This window comes from Choloepus didactylus, chromosome 15 (genome assembly GCF_015220235.1).
Source record: "Choloepus didactylus isolate mChoDid1 chromosome 15, mChoDid1.pri, whole genome shotgun sequence".
Classification (NCBI taxonomy): Eukaryota; Metazoa; Chordata; class Mammalia; order Pilosa; family Megalonychidae; genus Choloepus; species Choloepus didactylus.
This window is the reverse complement of record NC_051321.1, coordinates 46,450,077-46,467,548: the sequence shown is the minus strand read 5'-3', so window position 1 is coordinate 46,467,548 and position 17,472 is coordinate 46,450,077. Positions and strand designations below refer to the sequence as shown.

Below are 17,472 nucleotides of genomic sequence, written 5' to 3'. Positions count from 1 at the left end.
AGCATTAAAAAAAAAAAAAGATAAATGGGGCCTCCTCAAAATTGAATACTTCTGTGCTTCAAAGGACTTTGTCAAGAAGGTGAAAAGGCAACCTACTCAAAGGGTGAAAATATTTGGAAATCACATATCTGATAAGGGCTTAATATCCAGAATATATAAAGAAATCCTACAACTCAGCAATAAAAAGACAAACAACCCAATTTAAAAATGGGCAAAAGACTTGAACATTTTTCCAAAGGGGAATACAAATGACTAAAAAGCACATGAAAAGATGCTGAGCATTACTAGCTATTAGGGAAATGCAAATCAAAATCACAATGAGATATCATTTCACATCTACTTGAATGGCCATTATCAAAAAAAAAAAAAAAAGAAAATTAGAAGTGCTAGAGAGGATGTGGAGAAACAGGAACACTCATTCACTGCTGGTGGGAATGTAAAATGGCACAGCCACTGTGGAAGACACTTTGGGGGTTCCTCAGGAAGCTAAGTATACAACTGCCATGTGACGTGGCAATCCCATTGCTAGGAATATATTCAGAAGAACTGGAATCACAGACGTGAACAGACATTTGCACACCCATGTTCACAGAGGTATGACTCAAAATTGTAAAAAGATGGAAACCCAAATGTCCCTCAACGGATAAATGGATAAACAAAATGTGGTATACATGTATGAGGGAATATTATTCACATGTAAGAAGAAATGAAGTCCTGAAGCACGCAACATGGATAAACTTGTGAATATTATGTTGAGTGAAATAAGCCAGACACAAAAGGACAAATATGGTATGATCTCAGTAATATGGACTAAGTATAATGAGCAAATTCATGGCATTATTATCTAGAATATAGGCTATGAGGAGATAGAATGAGAGTAGAGAATGGGGAGCTAATGCTTAATTTGTGCAGGATTTTTAATAAGGTTGATTGTAAATGTTTGGAAATGGATAGAGGTAATGGTAGCACATTATCATGAGGTTAGTTAACACTGAATTATGTGTGTGATTGTGGTTGAAAGGGGATGTTTGGGGTTGTGTGTGTCACTAGAAGGAAAGCTAGAGGATGAAACATGGGACTGTTACACAGTGAATCCTGATGTGGAAGATGAATGTGATTAATAGTCTTACATGAACTAGAACACGTGTATGCCACTACTACAAGGTGTTAGTAATAGTGTGGTATATGGGAAAAAAATACACCTATAGCAAAATATGGTCTCTAGTTAACAGTAGTATTTGAATATTCTTCCATCAGTCGGATCAGACGTACCACACCAATGCTAAGTGTCAACAATAGGGGGGTATATGGAATGCTGTATTTTTTTATTCTTAGAAAAATGTTATGTGTCACAGAAACAACTAAATTTACTTGTCAGTTACAGTTTTACTCTGATGCTTCTCTGAAAGTGCATGTGGTCAGCTGCAGGTCAAAGTTTCATCTTCAGCAAACCAAACCAAACCAAACCAAACCAAACCAAACCAAACAAAGCAAAACAAAAAAACTTTACTCAGGAACCAAAGCAAGTATATGAAGTATTGTTTACCTGTCAATTAACAAAGTATAATGGATTTTAATGTAACAGTATGACAAGTACATTGATACAGATTCAGATTCCACAGTACAACTTACAACAAACTAGCACTTGAGTTTTGGTGTACTATCAAAGAATATCCACAATATATAAAAAGACTATTCAAATATTCTTCCCTTTTCTGACAACTTGCCTGTAGTTGGATTTTCTTTACATATGCCAACCAAAAATATTGCAACTGATTAAAAGTGAATAAGTAGATATGAGAATTCCATTGTCTATTAAGGCAGACATGAAAGAGATCTGCAAAAATGTATAATAATGCCATTCTCCTTTCAAATTTTGCTTTAAAAAAGTTTATTTTTCATTAAAAATAAAATGTTATTTTTATTAACATATAATAGATATATTATTAGTTTAAATGAATTATATCTTTTTAAAGTTTCTGTTTTAATTCACTTTATAGGAAATAACAAGTATATCCCACATAAATAAAAGCTCTTTGGAGATCAATAAAATTTTTAAGAGTATAATGAGTATAAACTTTTTTAAACTAAAAAGTTTGAGAAACACTATGCTAGACAACTACTGAAGGCAGTTCTTCAACCAGAACCAAAGATTGATCCAGAAGGAGAAAATTTTTCAGATTAAAAAAAACAAATCAAATTAATGCTTATTAAAAAAATAAATTTAAAAAATCAATGATAATCATTAACAACTTTAATGTTCTTTCTAGATGGTGATGGAAAGTGGGGACTGGCTGGTGGGTGGAGACCTGAAGGTGCTGGAGAGAATAAGGTGGAACGATGGGCTGGACCAATATCGCCTGACACCTCTGGAGCTCAAACAGAAATGTAAAGATATGAATGCTGGTATGTAGGAAAGCTCTGGTGCATTTGTTAATATTCCTTACCACCCTCAGGATACTCTCTGAATAAAGAATTAAAGATATAAAAAATCAGCATTTTACACTTAAAAAAAAACTTGGAAATATCTTCTATCGATATGTTTATCGGTAACAATTTTAAAAAGTTGTACAACATCCATATATTAGAATACCAAGGGGCAATTAAAATTATGCACTGACACAGAAAGATGCCTAAGGTGTGTTTATTAAGTGAAAAGGCAAGTTGCAGAGTAGTATGTATAGCATAAACTTATATTGGAAACAAACAAAATGAAATATAAACAATTTTGAAAACTGTAATCTACTTCTCTATGTAGAAGCAGAAGTCTGGCAGCATGTGCTCCAAACTGCAGATGACAGTGGCTACCTCTTGGAGTCGAACCCAAGGGGAGGGGAATATTTTCACTTTTTACTCTGTGCATTCTGAAGAGAGATAAAGTAATGGATGGAAGTATGCATGATTTTTATATTCTATTTTGGGATTGTCTGCCTTTTCCAAGTTTTCCATAATGAATATATATTTATTACATTTCATAATCAGAAAAAAGAATTTAGGGCTCTCAGGAGTCCATCACTAAGTGAAGGACTTTTGAAGATTTCTTTCAAGTGAAAGTGACATCCTTTTTTTTTTTTTTCATCCATAGACCGTTAAAGCCCTGCACAGGCTGCAGAAAACCTTCCTCATCATTATTTTCCTACCTGGGAAGTTAAGATTTGTACAGTTGCAAGAGGACTGACTAATGCAGACCATGCCTGAGCTTGGTTTGCCAGAAAAGTACTGACAACAAATATTCCCACTTCCGAGTGAGGCTCTCCCTTGAGGGCTTTCCCCTTCTGAGTCCGATCGTTGTCTGAGCATTCTGGCATTTGTTGGTGCCTTTGGATTAGTACTCTGAATAAACCAGGTGTATTCTCCAGTGGATAATCAAAAGCAAGTGGATTTAATGAGTGCACTGAGCAACAGACATAGCTGTGTCTCTCCTTCTGTTCTTGTAGACAATTGACAACTATGTGTTCCTTTGACCTTGGCTTTTCTGCTTTCCTCTCCCAGATGTCGTGTTTGCATTCCAGTTGCGCAATCCTGTCCACAATGGGCATGCTTTGTTGATGCAGGACACTCACCGCCAGCTCCTGGAGAGGGGCTACAAGCACCCAGTCCTCCTGCTACACCCTCTGGGTGGCTGGACCAAGGATGACGATGTGCCCCTGGACTGGCGCATGAAGCAGCATGCAGCTGTGCTCGAGGAAGGAGTCCTGGATCCCAAGTCAACAATAGTTGCCATCTTCCCATCTCCCATGTTATACGCTGGCCCTACAGAGGTGAGCAGTTCCCTAAGCTGAGCAATGGGACTCAAGGATGTAGCTCAGACTTTACTCAGAAGAGCAAATGAGTCTCTGGAATCCTTTCTTTCACGTGCAGATTCTGGAATCTTAAGGAATCTCTTTATCCATCTTAGTTATATTTCCATTTAGAATTTACAAAAATGCTAGAAATATCAAATTAAACCTTAGAATATGCCTTAGAATATGAAGGTTGGCGTGTGAATGAGGTAGATAATGTGGCTTAACTGGGTTAAAGCTAGTTGTATCTAATCTAATATTCAGTTTCAGAAGTCCCAGTTACTCTAAGTGATTCACCATTCTCTATGAGCTACATTAGAAGGGAGAGAATGACTTTAAAAGAATAACATCTCCCTTTCATCGTAATACAGTGAGCCTATCAAGCAGAGGTTTTCTTGGTAACACCAGTTTAGTAGATTTGAACAACCTTGTGATGAATCGAAAGGGTCCCAACCCTTTGGAATGCCACACACTGAGACTAATGAATTCTTCAATCAGATCAAAGCAGCTCTAGGCCCTTAGCTTTTCTCTCCATCCTTTGTATTTCTGTCTGAGCTTTAAAGAAGGCATTTCAATTTGAAATCCCAGTGTTGTTTTGAACTGGAATCAATGTCTGTGTGTGAAAGGTAATTAGCTCACTATTGGCAGTCAGATGAGATGTTGGAGTTTGTAATTTCCTATAAACTGTGACTTATTCTGGATAGGGAGAGACTGGAAAGTATAATTCATATAGTCCAGTAGTACAGTAAGATCTGAATGTTCCAGCTCTGCTAGCCTGTTTGGAGAAACCAGGAAATAAAACCTCAGTGTCTAAAAGGGGAGATTCTCATCTTTAAAGCTCCTATTCTACCCAAAAGGATCAAGCAAGGGCCTGAAGAAAAGAACATGGAGTCTTAGACATCTCATGGCCATACTTGCAATTTTTAGTTGACCCATATCACTGAAGTACACTGAAAATAGTATAAAGGTGTCTCCGTGAACAGAGACCCAGAGTTGGCCAGTGATGACCAGCATGACCCTTATGTGATGTTTCCCAGGTTCAGTGGCACTGCAGGTCTCGGATGATTGCAGGGGCCAGTTTCTACATTGTGGGCCGGGACCCTGCAGGAATGCCCCACCCTGAGAACAAGAAGGACCTATATGAACCCACTCATGGGGGCAAGGTCTTGAGCATGGCCCCTGGTCTCACCTGTGTGGAAATTATTCCATTCCGAGTGGCTGCCTACAACAAAACCAAAAAAGCCATGGACTTCTATGATCCAGCAAGGTAGGTGTCCATAAGAAAATACTTTAATCAACCTCTGTACAACTGGAATGCTAAGGCAAAATTTTGGCCCTATGGAAACCTTAGGCTCTCCATTCCATTTCCACGTTTTGGAATTGGAATGAGAGCCCCTTGCGAGTCAAGACAAAGCCCCTTGCATACAGTAAATGCTCAGTAAGTATTTCTCTCTCAACATACATTCCATCAGCATGCCCTGAGTGCCTGGCACATTCAGTGAAAGAAGTCAATATAGGAAAAAAGATTTCAATGAGTACTGATGGTGCAACTCACCAGGCTCAGAGCTCACAGAAGTAGGCAGAGAACTAGACGATAGTTTCTGGCCTCAAGGCACCCTCTGTGAACAGAGTAGGTGCACAGTAAATACTGAACAGATAGCTGCCATTATTTCCCTTGTCTTCTGCAAGTTTCTTTACTAACCTATAGATTTAGCAAATTGCCCATCTTGAAAGATGCAGCATTTTACAGAAAGAAGAAATGCATCTAAGAACTCATACCTTAAACTAAGAATCCTTAAGGTGTATGTTATTTACTTGTGCTGAGTTCTTTGTTGCTACCTTGTGACAGGCATGCGGAATTTGACTTCATCTCAGGAACTCGTATGAGGAAACTCGCCCGGGAAGGAGAAAATCCCCCAGAAGGCTTCATGGCTCCTAAAGCATGGAAAGTCCTGACAGATTACTACAGGTCCCTGGAAAAGAACAACTAAGTGCCTTTTAACTCCAGAGTTTCTTCCTGAAGAGCTCTTTGATTCCCTTATCTATATTTTTGTGATTAGATGTTTGGTATCCAGTTGCTTCTCAATGGCTGATTTTTTAATTAGTTTTATAACAAGGATAAAATTGTGTCTATACTGTAAAGTCAACGTCAATTTTTGTTTAGGAAAAAAAAAAAGTTAAACTGAAGACCAAATTTTACCAGGTGAAAGTGATAGTTATATATTTCAGAATGAAAATGACTGTATTCTTTACTGCATCTGAACACGTAGGTCCCAGATTTCTTAAAGTTTTTACCAGCTCTAGTTTACTTGCCAGCTTAAGTCTTGCTAACCTGCACTCCAACCACAGGGGCATATGCCAGTAGTAAAATTCATCAGATGAGTAGCCTTTTCTGTCAGATTGATGAAAAAGATTTGTCACCCTAATTGAGGCATGGCTCATGTCAAGATCCTTGCTCATGCCTGTGCACAGTGTTACTGCCCAGTCTCTTGTGCACCTGACTAGAGAAACCAAATGTGAATTTAATCTCAGAGATACATGCAATCTAGCTCTGCCACAAAAGTTATAGTGTCTAATTAGATGAAAAATCTTAGTGGCCTTCTATGAATAATAAAACTTCAGTTAAATGGCGACTTTTAATTTAATCACAGTCCTTTGATAAAAGGATTTGCCTCAGGGCTCAAACTGGCAATGTTGTAGAAAGTTCATTTTCCCCCTTTGCTACAGTCATTGTGTCCTACAGAGTGGCTGGGCCTATGTGGCAGCAGTATTGACTATAACTGAAAACAGTTCATACCCTGAGATTCACAGGGTGCTAGAGCTGGAAAGGACATCAGAAAACACCGAATCCAACCTTTTCATTTTACCAGGTGATCAACCTGAGACGATGCACATGCTTTGTGCTGCTTAGTATTGTTATAAAAAAGAATTAGCATTATTACGAAGTAATGATGGCACCAGACAAGGGCCCAGGCCACTTGACTGCCAGTCTGGCGCTGGCTACAACCTACAGCACAGGCCCTGGGTCCGATTTCCCTCAGCTGCTTAACACAGCCTGGAACAGTGGGCACTTACAGAGCAGCCTTCCTGGATAATGAAGGTCCAGAGTTTTCTAAACACAGCTGATTTTACTGCAGTAAAAAAAAAAAAATACTTTTCCAAAGCTGCTCTGAGATAACCCACCTCTGATGGCTTTATTTCCTGAGAGGCAATCTTTTGTACCTTTTACATGTTTCATTGTTGCCATGGAATATATGAAGATACAGCACCTTTTATACATAGGTCACTCTGGAAGAGACCTAAACAGGAAAAAGAAAACTGTGATTTTTTTTTCGTATTTGCAGTTTTAAAAAAATGCTAATCTTAGATAATGAAAATTCTTTTGAGAAATTACATACAATGACCACAGCAAAGTGTCTGTCTTTGGTAGTGCAGTGCCCAAATTCACTGAATCAGAGGTACTCACTACTGCCTTTTTACAAAACAGCGTATTTATTGAAAACATGAAACAGGATTTAGTGCCTTAACCCATGTATTTTGTGATTTTAAAAATATATTTAAAACTGCTCTTCTGCTTTAGTACCACTTAGTGCAAATGATTATTTCTATGTACAACTGATGCTTGTTCTTATTTTAATAAATTTCGCAAAATGAAAGCAGAGACTTTTCTAATACTAACACAGGGTGTGGACTGTCCACATGTCCATTGAGGGCTTTGTGACTGTGAGCAACTAGAGAGGGACAGTAGCAGCAACTCTCTTCAAGGCCCTTGTTCATGGCACGTTCATGTCATTTTAAAAACTAAATGACACATGGTCTCAACCAAGCACTACATTTAATTTTCAGAAGTGACTGGATTGCTGTGTGTGTGTGTGTGTGTGTGTGTGTGTGTAGGAAGGTGTATTAGTTAGGGTTCTCCTTGGAAACAGAATCAATGAGAGATGTCTCTTATTATCAAATTGTAAAAGTGACTCACGCAACTGCGGGAGCGCACGAGTCCAAATTCTGCAGAGCCGTCAACAAGCTGTCAACTCCAAGGAAGACGTCCGACGAACTCCTCGGGAAACGAACCGACAACTTTGACGAACTCCTCAGGAAACGAACCGGCAACTTTGAAGAACTCCTCAGGAAACGAACCGACAACTTTGACGAACTCCTCAGGAAACGAACTGGCAACTTCGACGAGCTCCCCAGGAAAAGCTTCACTGAGCAGCTGAAGAAGAAGTGAAGGTTCTCTAACCGTCCGGTTTATAAGCCTCCAACTGATCACCTGGACCAAATCCAGCCAATTGCATTCTCTCACTGTGGAAGCATGCCCCTTGATGAGTCATCAGTCAGCTGCAGTCAATTGACTGATGATCCGACAAACCAGCCAGCCTCAAATAGCCTCACAGGAATCGTCAGGCCAGTGCCCGCTTGACCAGACAGCTAGGCCACCTAGTCAAGTTGACACATGAACCCAACCATCACAGAAGGGGATGGTTTAGTCCAGGAATTCACTGCACAAGCATCTGATTTTTCCCCCTCATTTGAGGAAATGAAAGTGCCTTGCTGTCTTGTTCCCAAAGGAGCAGATCCTGTTCGCAGTAGTCTTGGAAACATTTTATTCCCCCTCAAACAAAAAACAAAAAACAAAAAAAAACCCTCCTCAACCTCAGCAATTGCTACTTTTGCATGCAAGACAGGATAATACCGGCTTCTACCTGTACTTTCAGTGACCTGCAAGAGTTTTTTCATTTTTTTTTCTCCTTGAGGCCCTCCCTGCCTTTCTTCTGTCTTGAAGATTTCATGCACGTTTTTGCTACTGGCCTTCACCCCAAATAAAACCAGTATAACAGACAACTCAAAGCTACCACTTGTGACCCCTCCCCTTTTCTCTACAAAGCTTACTTTGCTAGCTCCTAGTGCCTATAAGTTGAAAAACTGGGGCAGGAAATGTGTGTGTAGGTCCATGATGAGAAGTGGTGCCAAGGGACCCTGCCACACTATACAGGGTAGTGGGAAAAATTCTGGGAAGGCATACACAAATCATTTGACCAGATAATAGCAAGCCTTATAAATATATAACACTTACCAGGCCACACAATTTCTTTCCAACCTATCTTCTCTGCAAGACAAAACTAATCTTGGTTACATATAAACAGCAACTTTGTTTTTGTTTTTTCCTCATCTTCCTCCTTTATTTTACCTGACTTTTAGGAGTTGTATGGATCTTCAATATGTTTTCCTTGTAAGTAATCAGGAAATTAGATGGGCAGCAGACCAGTCAACTGATGTCTAAAGGTTTGATGACCAATGGTACAGCTTTTGGCTGTGTGGATATGAATGACAAAGGTTTCCATTATTTAAGCATTCCCCATCACTAATATGCATAAATCATTCATAATTAATTATATTGAGGTATTAAAAGAGTAACCACCTCTTTCTCTTCCCCTTAGCATGAATTTAGTTCTTTGGTGAAGATTAACTATCATTGGGCCACTCATATAGTACACATTCACCAAATGATGAAAATGATATACAGGCAACTCACGAACACACATTCCAAAAAACTGCCTCCCTTTTTTGGCTTATATCTTGATTTTATTGAAATTACTACAAAAAATAAATGGGTCACTGGCTAGAGCTTGGACATCTTAGTTTAGTACACTTTTCTATGGGGTTAGCAAATATGGTGGATGCAAGGAAGTCTTAGTGAATGATTAACTGAAAAACAAGAACTCTGAAGGTGAGCAGAGGGCCTCCGTAGTTTTTCAACGGTGTTATGTTTTGTAATTAAGGTACTTTCCACGACCCTCAGTCCATTAACCTTTCCAAAGACCTCCTAATTTGGATTAATTGCAGGAAGGCCAGTCTCAATTATTAAGTAATCTAAATTACAGATGTTGTAAAAGTAATGCAATTTTATTACCTTCAAATATATATGTAACAAATTGATGGGCACAGCTCTTTTAATGTCATAATATGTATCTGTAATTACTGGCATCAATTAACACTCTTGATTTGCTGAAGTTTTTAAATATAGTTGTTTTACTTTAGAAGTTTAAACTTGCCCTCCTCTTTTACTAAAATACAATATGTGAAAGTTGTTTATAAACGGTAATATACAAATTTATGGGTAAAGAGAAATTAATTTTGATTTATATTTACTCCATATACATGTTTTCTTTTAACAGTTCAAAGATAAAGTTCAGTGCAGCAGAGGATGAAATAATGGACAGTACTTCCCATGTAAACAATTCCAACACTGATGTGACATTTTAAACTAGTTAAAAGAGTGGCCTCTACAAATGTATCCACCAAGAACCTACATTTATGGACTAAATTAATTCCATTAACTGCTAAAGGGGTTGGATCCCCCCTTCTATCCCCAAATCATAAAAGGAATTATATAAAGTACCAAATCTTTGTGTATTCAAAGTAAACCAAAGAAAAGGCTTACAGCTACCACAAAACCAAGGGTTAGATAAACAAGTTTAATAAACAGAAGCACGAGGTACATGGAAGTGTCTATATGACCTTCTTTACTTAAAGGCATTTTTCATAATTTGTGCCTATTAAAAAAAAAGTCAATCTACCAAGGTCTATTCCCATCAGTAGCTAAGAAAGTCACCCAGTTTAGAAGTCCTATCTGATGGTCCGGTCAGTATTGCTAAGGGCCCTACATCTGTCTATCAAAATGTCTACTGTTACATAGTGCAGTGGGTAGTGAAAATTGGGATGGGAACTTGGGAGCATATCTATTTCAACATTTCCATCATTTTACAGATAAGAATATGGAGGTCCAGAAATGTGAGGTGACTTGCCTAATTACATGATAACCTAGAACCGTATTCACTTTATAGCTTCCAAAGCATTTTCATATAATTCTTATAACAATCCCAGAAGGTACACATTATGACCCTACTTATGGACAAAAGAATAGCAGCCCACAGAAGTAAAGTGGTATACAAAGAAACTCCACAGCTGGGTCTGAAACCTTTGAAGTTGAAAATGAACTTTACACGATTTATGATACCCACATGATTTCTTAACAGCTGAATATCGGGACTTAAGAGTCTTTAAGAATGTAAAAGGATGTGAAGCCCTTCACTCCCACAGTAACGAGAAAAACCTGAACAAAATACTTTTCTATGAGGCTAGCAAATAATAGCAAATGCAAGTTCTTGATGAAGTAAGTTCCAGAGAGAAAGAAGACTTTCAGAGGTGAGCAGTGAGTCTTTATTGACTTCTGGGTCTGGATATAGTATATGGAGCAGCAAGTCTGCCCTAGATGGAGACTTTGCAGGGATGAGAATTTACCCAAGCCTCTGACAGTAGGAAACTGGTGGGACAGACTGGAATCTGCAAACACACCACCTGCAAAAACAAACTGCTAGGCTAGGCAATCCCCACTCCAGGAATTCTGCCCAGAAAATGGCAGAAGAGAGGATGGAAGTGTGCATTCTCATGGTGACTCTATTCCAGGTCCCCCTCTGAAATGAATACAAAGGGAAATATAAACATCTGAATCTGCAAACCAAACCCCTCCCAGCTCAAATACCAACAAGATCAAAAGGCTGTTTCAGGAAGGGTAGCCTTAGTGAACTCCATCTAATTAAAGTTGTGGCCCAGCTCTGCACAACTAGACTCTAGGAGGAACTGGAATGATCAGCCCTTCACTCTGTCAGAGGAAAGGGCTTGCATTCCTTAGAAATAAAACAAATAAAAAGCAATGTTATACTTTAGTCCCCATTGTTCTTTCATACACAATAACTGGAAAAAATTACAACTGAAACAGTACAAGGTGATCTTCCTAGCCAGAATTAGGCATGCCAAGTTAGCATGCCATTAAGTGGAAGTGGAACATATAGGACAGGACAAAGCAGTCCCTGAAGGCCCCTCCACACCGATTGATGAGCATGTTGCTCTTGTTACCAGCATACTCACTTACGTTGTCCTACTGCTCTTCATTCAGCATATACCTATAGCTTCAGGTGACCAGGTGGAGGAGGCGTACAGATGGCCACACACTGTATGTTGGCACCAGCCCGAAGTAGGCTGCTACTGTATTTCAATCATGCCCAAGGGTGGCCCTAAAGGTCAATGAAGAAGGGAAATCTCCCTGTAGAAGAATTTCAAGTGATAAACATTATCTGCTTTGCCTGGAAGAGATAGAGAAGATATAGATAGATTCACAGGCAGAAGCAAATGGCCAGAATTGGTAGGAAAAAGATTAGATAGGTGACAAGGAGGTTTGGGGGAAAAGAGATGAGGATTAACCGATGGGAGGAATGGTGGTATATGAGAACAGTGTGCCTTGTATGAATTTTCACCAAATGTCTCACATGGCAGAAGGGGCCTTAATTGGAGGAATAGTGACCCACTCTGAAAAATATCATTTGCTTCTACCTCAATTTGCTTCTTTGATGTATCTGTCATATGTGTTTATATATTTAGTTAAATTTTACTTCCTTCTTCCTTTACCTATTATTGGACAGATATGTTGGCAGTGACTGAATTTACCAATTAATTCATAGGTAACAGAATTTACACAGTGGGATAGGAAACATGAGGAGCAATGGACACCACTCCAAGGTCCCAGACTTAGAGCTGGAAGCAGCTGGAAGACTTTAGGTTTTCTCCCTCTGAGGAGGGGGTAAGTGAGTTTGCTTGCAGTTGCACAAGAAACAGTTGTATTATGTCAGAAGGAGGCTTTTAGAAAGCTTGTATGGGAAAATATGTCGTATAGACTATAAATGGCCAATTTCCTTTGGACAAATTACCTTTCTTTTCTATTCTGTATTGATGAGCTGGTAAACCCAGACACTTGCCATCAAACCATTTAAACCAAAGGATTTTCTGGAGAGTCCATCTCTCAAAGCTCCAGGAATGCAAAGGGTGGTTTTTTAATCCAGGTTTGCTCACTCATTTCCAGGATTTTGAATCTTGAATGGAGCAAAGATAAACTGTGGGAGTTCATTTATTCCAGTATGAATAAAAGGTAATTCCTGGAGTTTCTATTCAAAGTCCCATTCTTAAGCTTCTCTTTAATTTTGTGAGCTCCCCCATATCCTTCAAATAAATGCTCATTTTTGCTTAGGTTCGCCAGTACTGACTGCCTGCTATAGAACCTAACAGATAGTTTAGAACTCTGACAATGGCTCAGTAGATGACACTCTAGCATGTTTGTTTTATTGGGTGATACAGCCATGCCCTATTTGAGTATCTTTGTCATTTTTAGAATTTCTGGAACCTATGCATCTTCAGAACAGTGTGGCATGCACCACTGTGTTCTATTCTCAGTTCCAAGTTTGGTATGCCAATAATTATTTTAGTGTGTTTTGGCTCTAGTTTTAAAACTGAGCTGCCATGGTTCACAAACCTGTGTCCTCAATGCATTCTACACCCACCATTAATATTCACTGGAACTATATTTCAAAGCATAAAAGCTAGTATCTAAAAGTGATCTTAAGTTTATAAATGCATATGTTAGACAATCATGAAATTATACTCCCAGTTTAGCATTTTTGTAATGAGACCCATATGGGTTGTTAGTATTAATACAATAAAATTTATACCAGTGTACTGAGGATGTTTTGTTTTTAATCACATTGCTAAATGGTTTCTTTTAGGCTGGACCTCATTAACATCTGGCATCTGCTATATATGCCAATCATATTTTAGTCATTTCTGTTAGATCATATTTAATAAGGTTCTTGTTCTCCTCACTACAATTTCATGAACAAGATGACATGGATAGAATTTTTTCCTATACATGTGAAGAGATTTAACTTTTGAAAAGGTTAGGTAACTGGCTTTAATGACTGAATCTACAAGCAAATTTAATGATGAAGGCCCTCTAAAGATTTCTGTCAGTTCTAAATGGAATTCTATAGCTTTACTAGTCAGTGCTAGAGTTTTATTCATGCAGGAAATACAATAGCATATCAGAATTCTATTCAATATTCTGAATTTAATAGAAGCTAAAAAGAGTATTATAAAATATACATCTTCCTTTTTTTTTCCTTTATGCAAGCTGTAACATTTCTCCACAAACAACACAATTCTAGTAAAAAACAAAAACTCCCACTGATGAGATGCTGCTATTTTTATACAGGCACACCCAAGGCTTGAGACATATTCATCTAGCACCAAATCTTTAAGTCATAGCTACTAAATAATGTCAGTTTATTACAGAATATTTAGATTTCCCCAACTCAGCTCTTGATAATGTGTTAAGTTCTGAGACTACCCGCAGGTGGGAAATGAGATAGAAAGAAGGCATAGTAAAGGAGATACTGAGTTGATTTAAATACTGAGTTATTAAACTCTATAAAAAAGCATGGGAATAATTTGAAACATACCAGGTCCAACAATGAGGCTTTTAGAGAAACTTCACAAGTGATCTTTTCAATATCAACCCATAGATTTCAAACTACAGATTATGAAAATGGTTTAAGAATAGAGAATGCTCAAAAACTGAACCTGGCCAACACGATATGTACATCAGTGTGTAAAAGTAATAATAATATTAATAATGATATGATAGCTAACACTGGATCAGTTTACTACATGACAGGCATTACGCTGACAGTCTGCCATGCATGAACTCATTACACAACCCTATAATGTGGGTGCCACTGTTGGCCAATTTTATAGATGAGAAACTGAGGGCTCAAAGTTAGGTAACTAGTCCAAGGACACATGGTTATGGTTAAGAAATGGGGAACCTGGACTTAAACTTAGGCAGTCTGACTCTCGATCCAGTTACTCTTAACTGCTACCATAAATGAAATACCTTAGAACACAGAATCCACCTTCATATGTGACATGTATGCCTACAAAAGGACAGACTACACAACACTAAAAGTTCTTTAGAATTTTAAGATCATAAAGTTTCCTCAATTACTTAAGGCCTTAAGATGTCCAGATGAGTCATGGTTGCTGCTGGAAGCATACTGTTTTAACTTCATTAGATGATTAAAACCATGGCAAATTTAACAACTACTACTATCAGGTATTCTGAATTTAAGAGACAAAAAAAAAAAAGAAATGATATGAGAAGGAATTCACCACCCCTTATTTTGAATCAACATGCCATCAGATTACATCATATTAGCAGTAAATAATTACTGAAATTCACATTAAAAAGAATAATGATTAGATCCTAAAATGTATACTATGAAAGTGTGAAAACTACATAGCAAGAAAAAAACAGTTGAAGGGCAAAAAAAATCAATAAAGAGGGACCTCTTTATTATACATTTATAAAATAACAGCATTTAACAGCATAATAAATATTTAAAATGTAGACAAAATTTTCTATTTATGGGGTCTTGTGTTCTTCATTAACTTTTCCATCATCTTCACAATTTTTCATAACTTGCTGTTTGCTATCCAAAGTGTTCTCCCACAACCTCTATCCCACCATTCATAGCACAATTGAAGAAACAACTATCCAACAAACTAGTGAGAGACTTACTATCAGAGAAATTAATCCAATAACTCATGAATAAAAACTGGGTGTTTTCAAAGAAATAATAAAAATAAAAATATATGAAGCATAATTTAATCTTTCTAACGATTGAGAAGGCACGTCAAGATTATGTTATGCCATTTTCCTCATATTGTATGTTTAAGTGCCTATAACAGAATTCTGATTAATGGAACTTTGATACAAAAAATGTTTTTATGCAGTTCAGAGGTTCAAAGAACTAGATACAATATGGAAATTTTAATGTGTATATTTGTATTTCACTTGGGCAAAATTTATAATATGCTAAGAAAATTTTAAAATTAAAGTTTTGAGTATTTTTAGCACATTTAGCAGCAGCTACTTGTTTTAAACTATCATTTCATTTGTAATGAACAAATTACATTTGACCATAATTAAAGAAAACATAACTTTAAAATAACATTAAAAAAAATATGGTTACAAGAGAACTGCTATGCTAAAGAAGAAAGTCAGGACAATCATGTACATACCTTCAATAGCACTGAGGTTTTTCAAACCGTTCTTGTGAAAAAGTTTTCAATCCACCTTCACTAAGTCAATTTAAAATTTTAAAAATGTCTTTGCTCAGGGTGTTTGCTGAAAGAGGTGAAATCAGCACTAATCACTAGATTGGCTGACAACCATTCAATGCTGATCACTGAACATGTATTTCTATTTGAATATTCTGAAAACCTTAATAACTGAGCTCCATCTAAATATTCAGATGTGGCTCACTCCAACTAACCAAATAAAAAGAGAGAAAACAATCAACTTGAAAAAGTTTGAACCAAATGACAACAGAAAAACGGCTTAATCACTGTACCTTTTAGACACAACCTTAAATCTTAGTTTTGCTAGATACGATTTGGTACCTTCTGGATTCAGTAGTTGGGGTTAAAAAAAAATTTCTGTATTCAAACATATCTACAGAATGTCATTATAAAATGTGTGAATATATATACATTTAATATACACACAAATACACACACATACTCACACATCTAGAAACCTGCACTTAACCACATCCCCATTCCTCACTGATGACCCAATGAATCATTTACTACTTTAAGACCAGCTTAGATACTATAAGGCTGCAGCAACATATGGCTAAAGAGGTCAAACACAAGTACCCACACTTAGGCTGGATTAAATTGTTCCTCCTCATGATCTTTGACAAGTAGTAACACTGTTTATATAACAACTATGTCTCAATAACTTAGAATTCAGAGTATAAAACCAGTGTCATAAACATTTAACTCCCTCACTGTTTAAGGAATATTCCCCCTTCCATTCTATTTCCAGCTGATAAGAGGGCACACTGAACTAGATTACATTTGAACTGTACAAATGATCTTTACTCTTAATCTAGACAAACATGTGTTAAAACATTCTGAAATGCTGCATCCTTTGATTTCTTCATCTTTTCAATTGCCCGATGCAGGTCCTGCTGTTGCACAGGTCGAATTTCATCCTCATCATGGCTAAAATGCAAAAATCACCAAATATTCAAATAACTTTAGAATATACCTCTGTAAATGATATTTTACCAAAACTTTTAAAAATGAATGCTAAAAAAATAAATTTTTCAACTGTAAAACAGTCTCTTTCTAATCCAAAGGCCCTAGAGACAATCACAATAGCTTCATGCAAATTCTTCCAAGAATTTATCTATGCATCTACAAATCATAAGAGATTTTTGAAAAGCATCAACTGCCAACAGGTAGAAAGCTAAATGGCTGGCAATAAACCGTATAGCTTTGGTAGCTAAAATCAAATACTTCACACCAAGAATACAGTACAAAGTGTTAGCATAAGGTGAAAATGCTACATAAAGGTGTATTAGTTTATTCAACAGGAATATAATTCCAATCAAGAAATCAAGTTATTCTCTTGAAAACTGGAGTTAAAGAGTAACATTCCTAGGTATATACTCATGTACATAGTTAGTGTTTGAGGAACTTAAAAAAAAATTCTTAGCTATTAATAAAACCATCTAATCCAAGTCCCAACCCTTACTTCAATAATAAGAAAAACAAAATCTAGTATGTTTTGCCTCCTTTGTAATTAATAGACACTTAAGAAAAATACTCAGGGAAAAAGTTATGATCACCCAAGCCTATTACCCAGGTTTTCATACTGAAATATAAAACTTCCAGGGCTATGAGGATAGCAGAAACACAGAAGTTTTCATTATTAATGTAATTTATTCTGACA

The 17,472-nt window shown here is 37.2% G+C and overlaps 2 protein-coding genes across 5 annotated transcripts in view; one reads left to right on the top strand and one right to left on the bottom strand.

Annotated features, from left to right (window-relative positions):
• The window catches only part of PAPSS2 (3'-phosphoadenosine 5'-phosphosulfate synthase 2), a 111,149-nt gene extending 103,711 nt beyond the window's left edge, over window positions 1-7,438 (top strand). For all 4 annotated transcript variants that reach the window (XM_037804291.1, XM_037804290.1, XM_037804292.1 and 1 more), the window contains 4 exons: window positions 2,271-2,406; window positions 3,493-3,761; window positions 4,820-5,049; window positions 5,632-7,438. In XM_037804291.1, coding sequence (XP_037660219.1) covers window positions 2,271-2,406; window positions 3,493-3,761; window positions 4,820-5,049; window positions 5,632-5,773 — 777 coding nt within the window. In that variant the 3' untranslated portion in view covers window positions 5,774-7,438. The remainder of the gene's footprint in view (window positions 1-2,270; window positions 2,407-3,492; window positions 3,762-4,819; window positions 5,050-5,631) is intronic.
• A 7,556-nt stretch (window positions 7,439-14,994) lies between these two features.
• The window catches only part of ATAD1 (ATPase family AAA domain containing 1), a 120,530-nt gene continuing 118,052 nt past the window's right edge, over window positions 14,995-17,472 (bottom strand). The window contains exon 10 of the mRNA XM_037804346.1: window positions 14,995-16,739. Within this exon, the coding sequence (XP_037660274.1) occupies window positions 16,619-16,739 (121 nt within the window). The 3' untranslated portion in view covers window positions 14,995-16,618. The remainder of the gene's footprint in view (window positions 16,740-17,472) is intronic.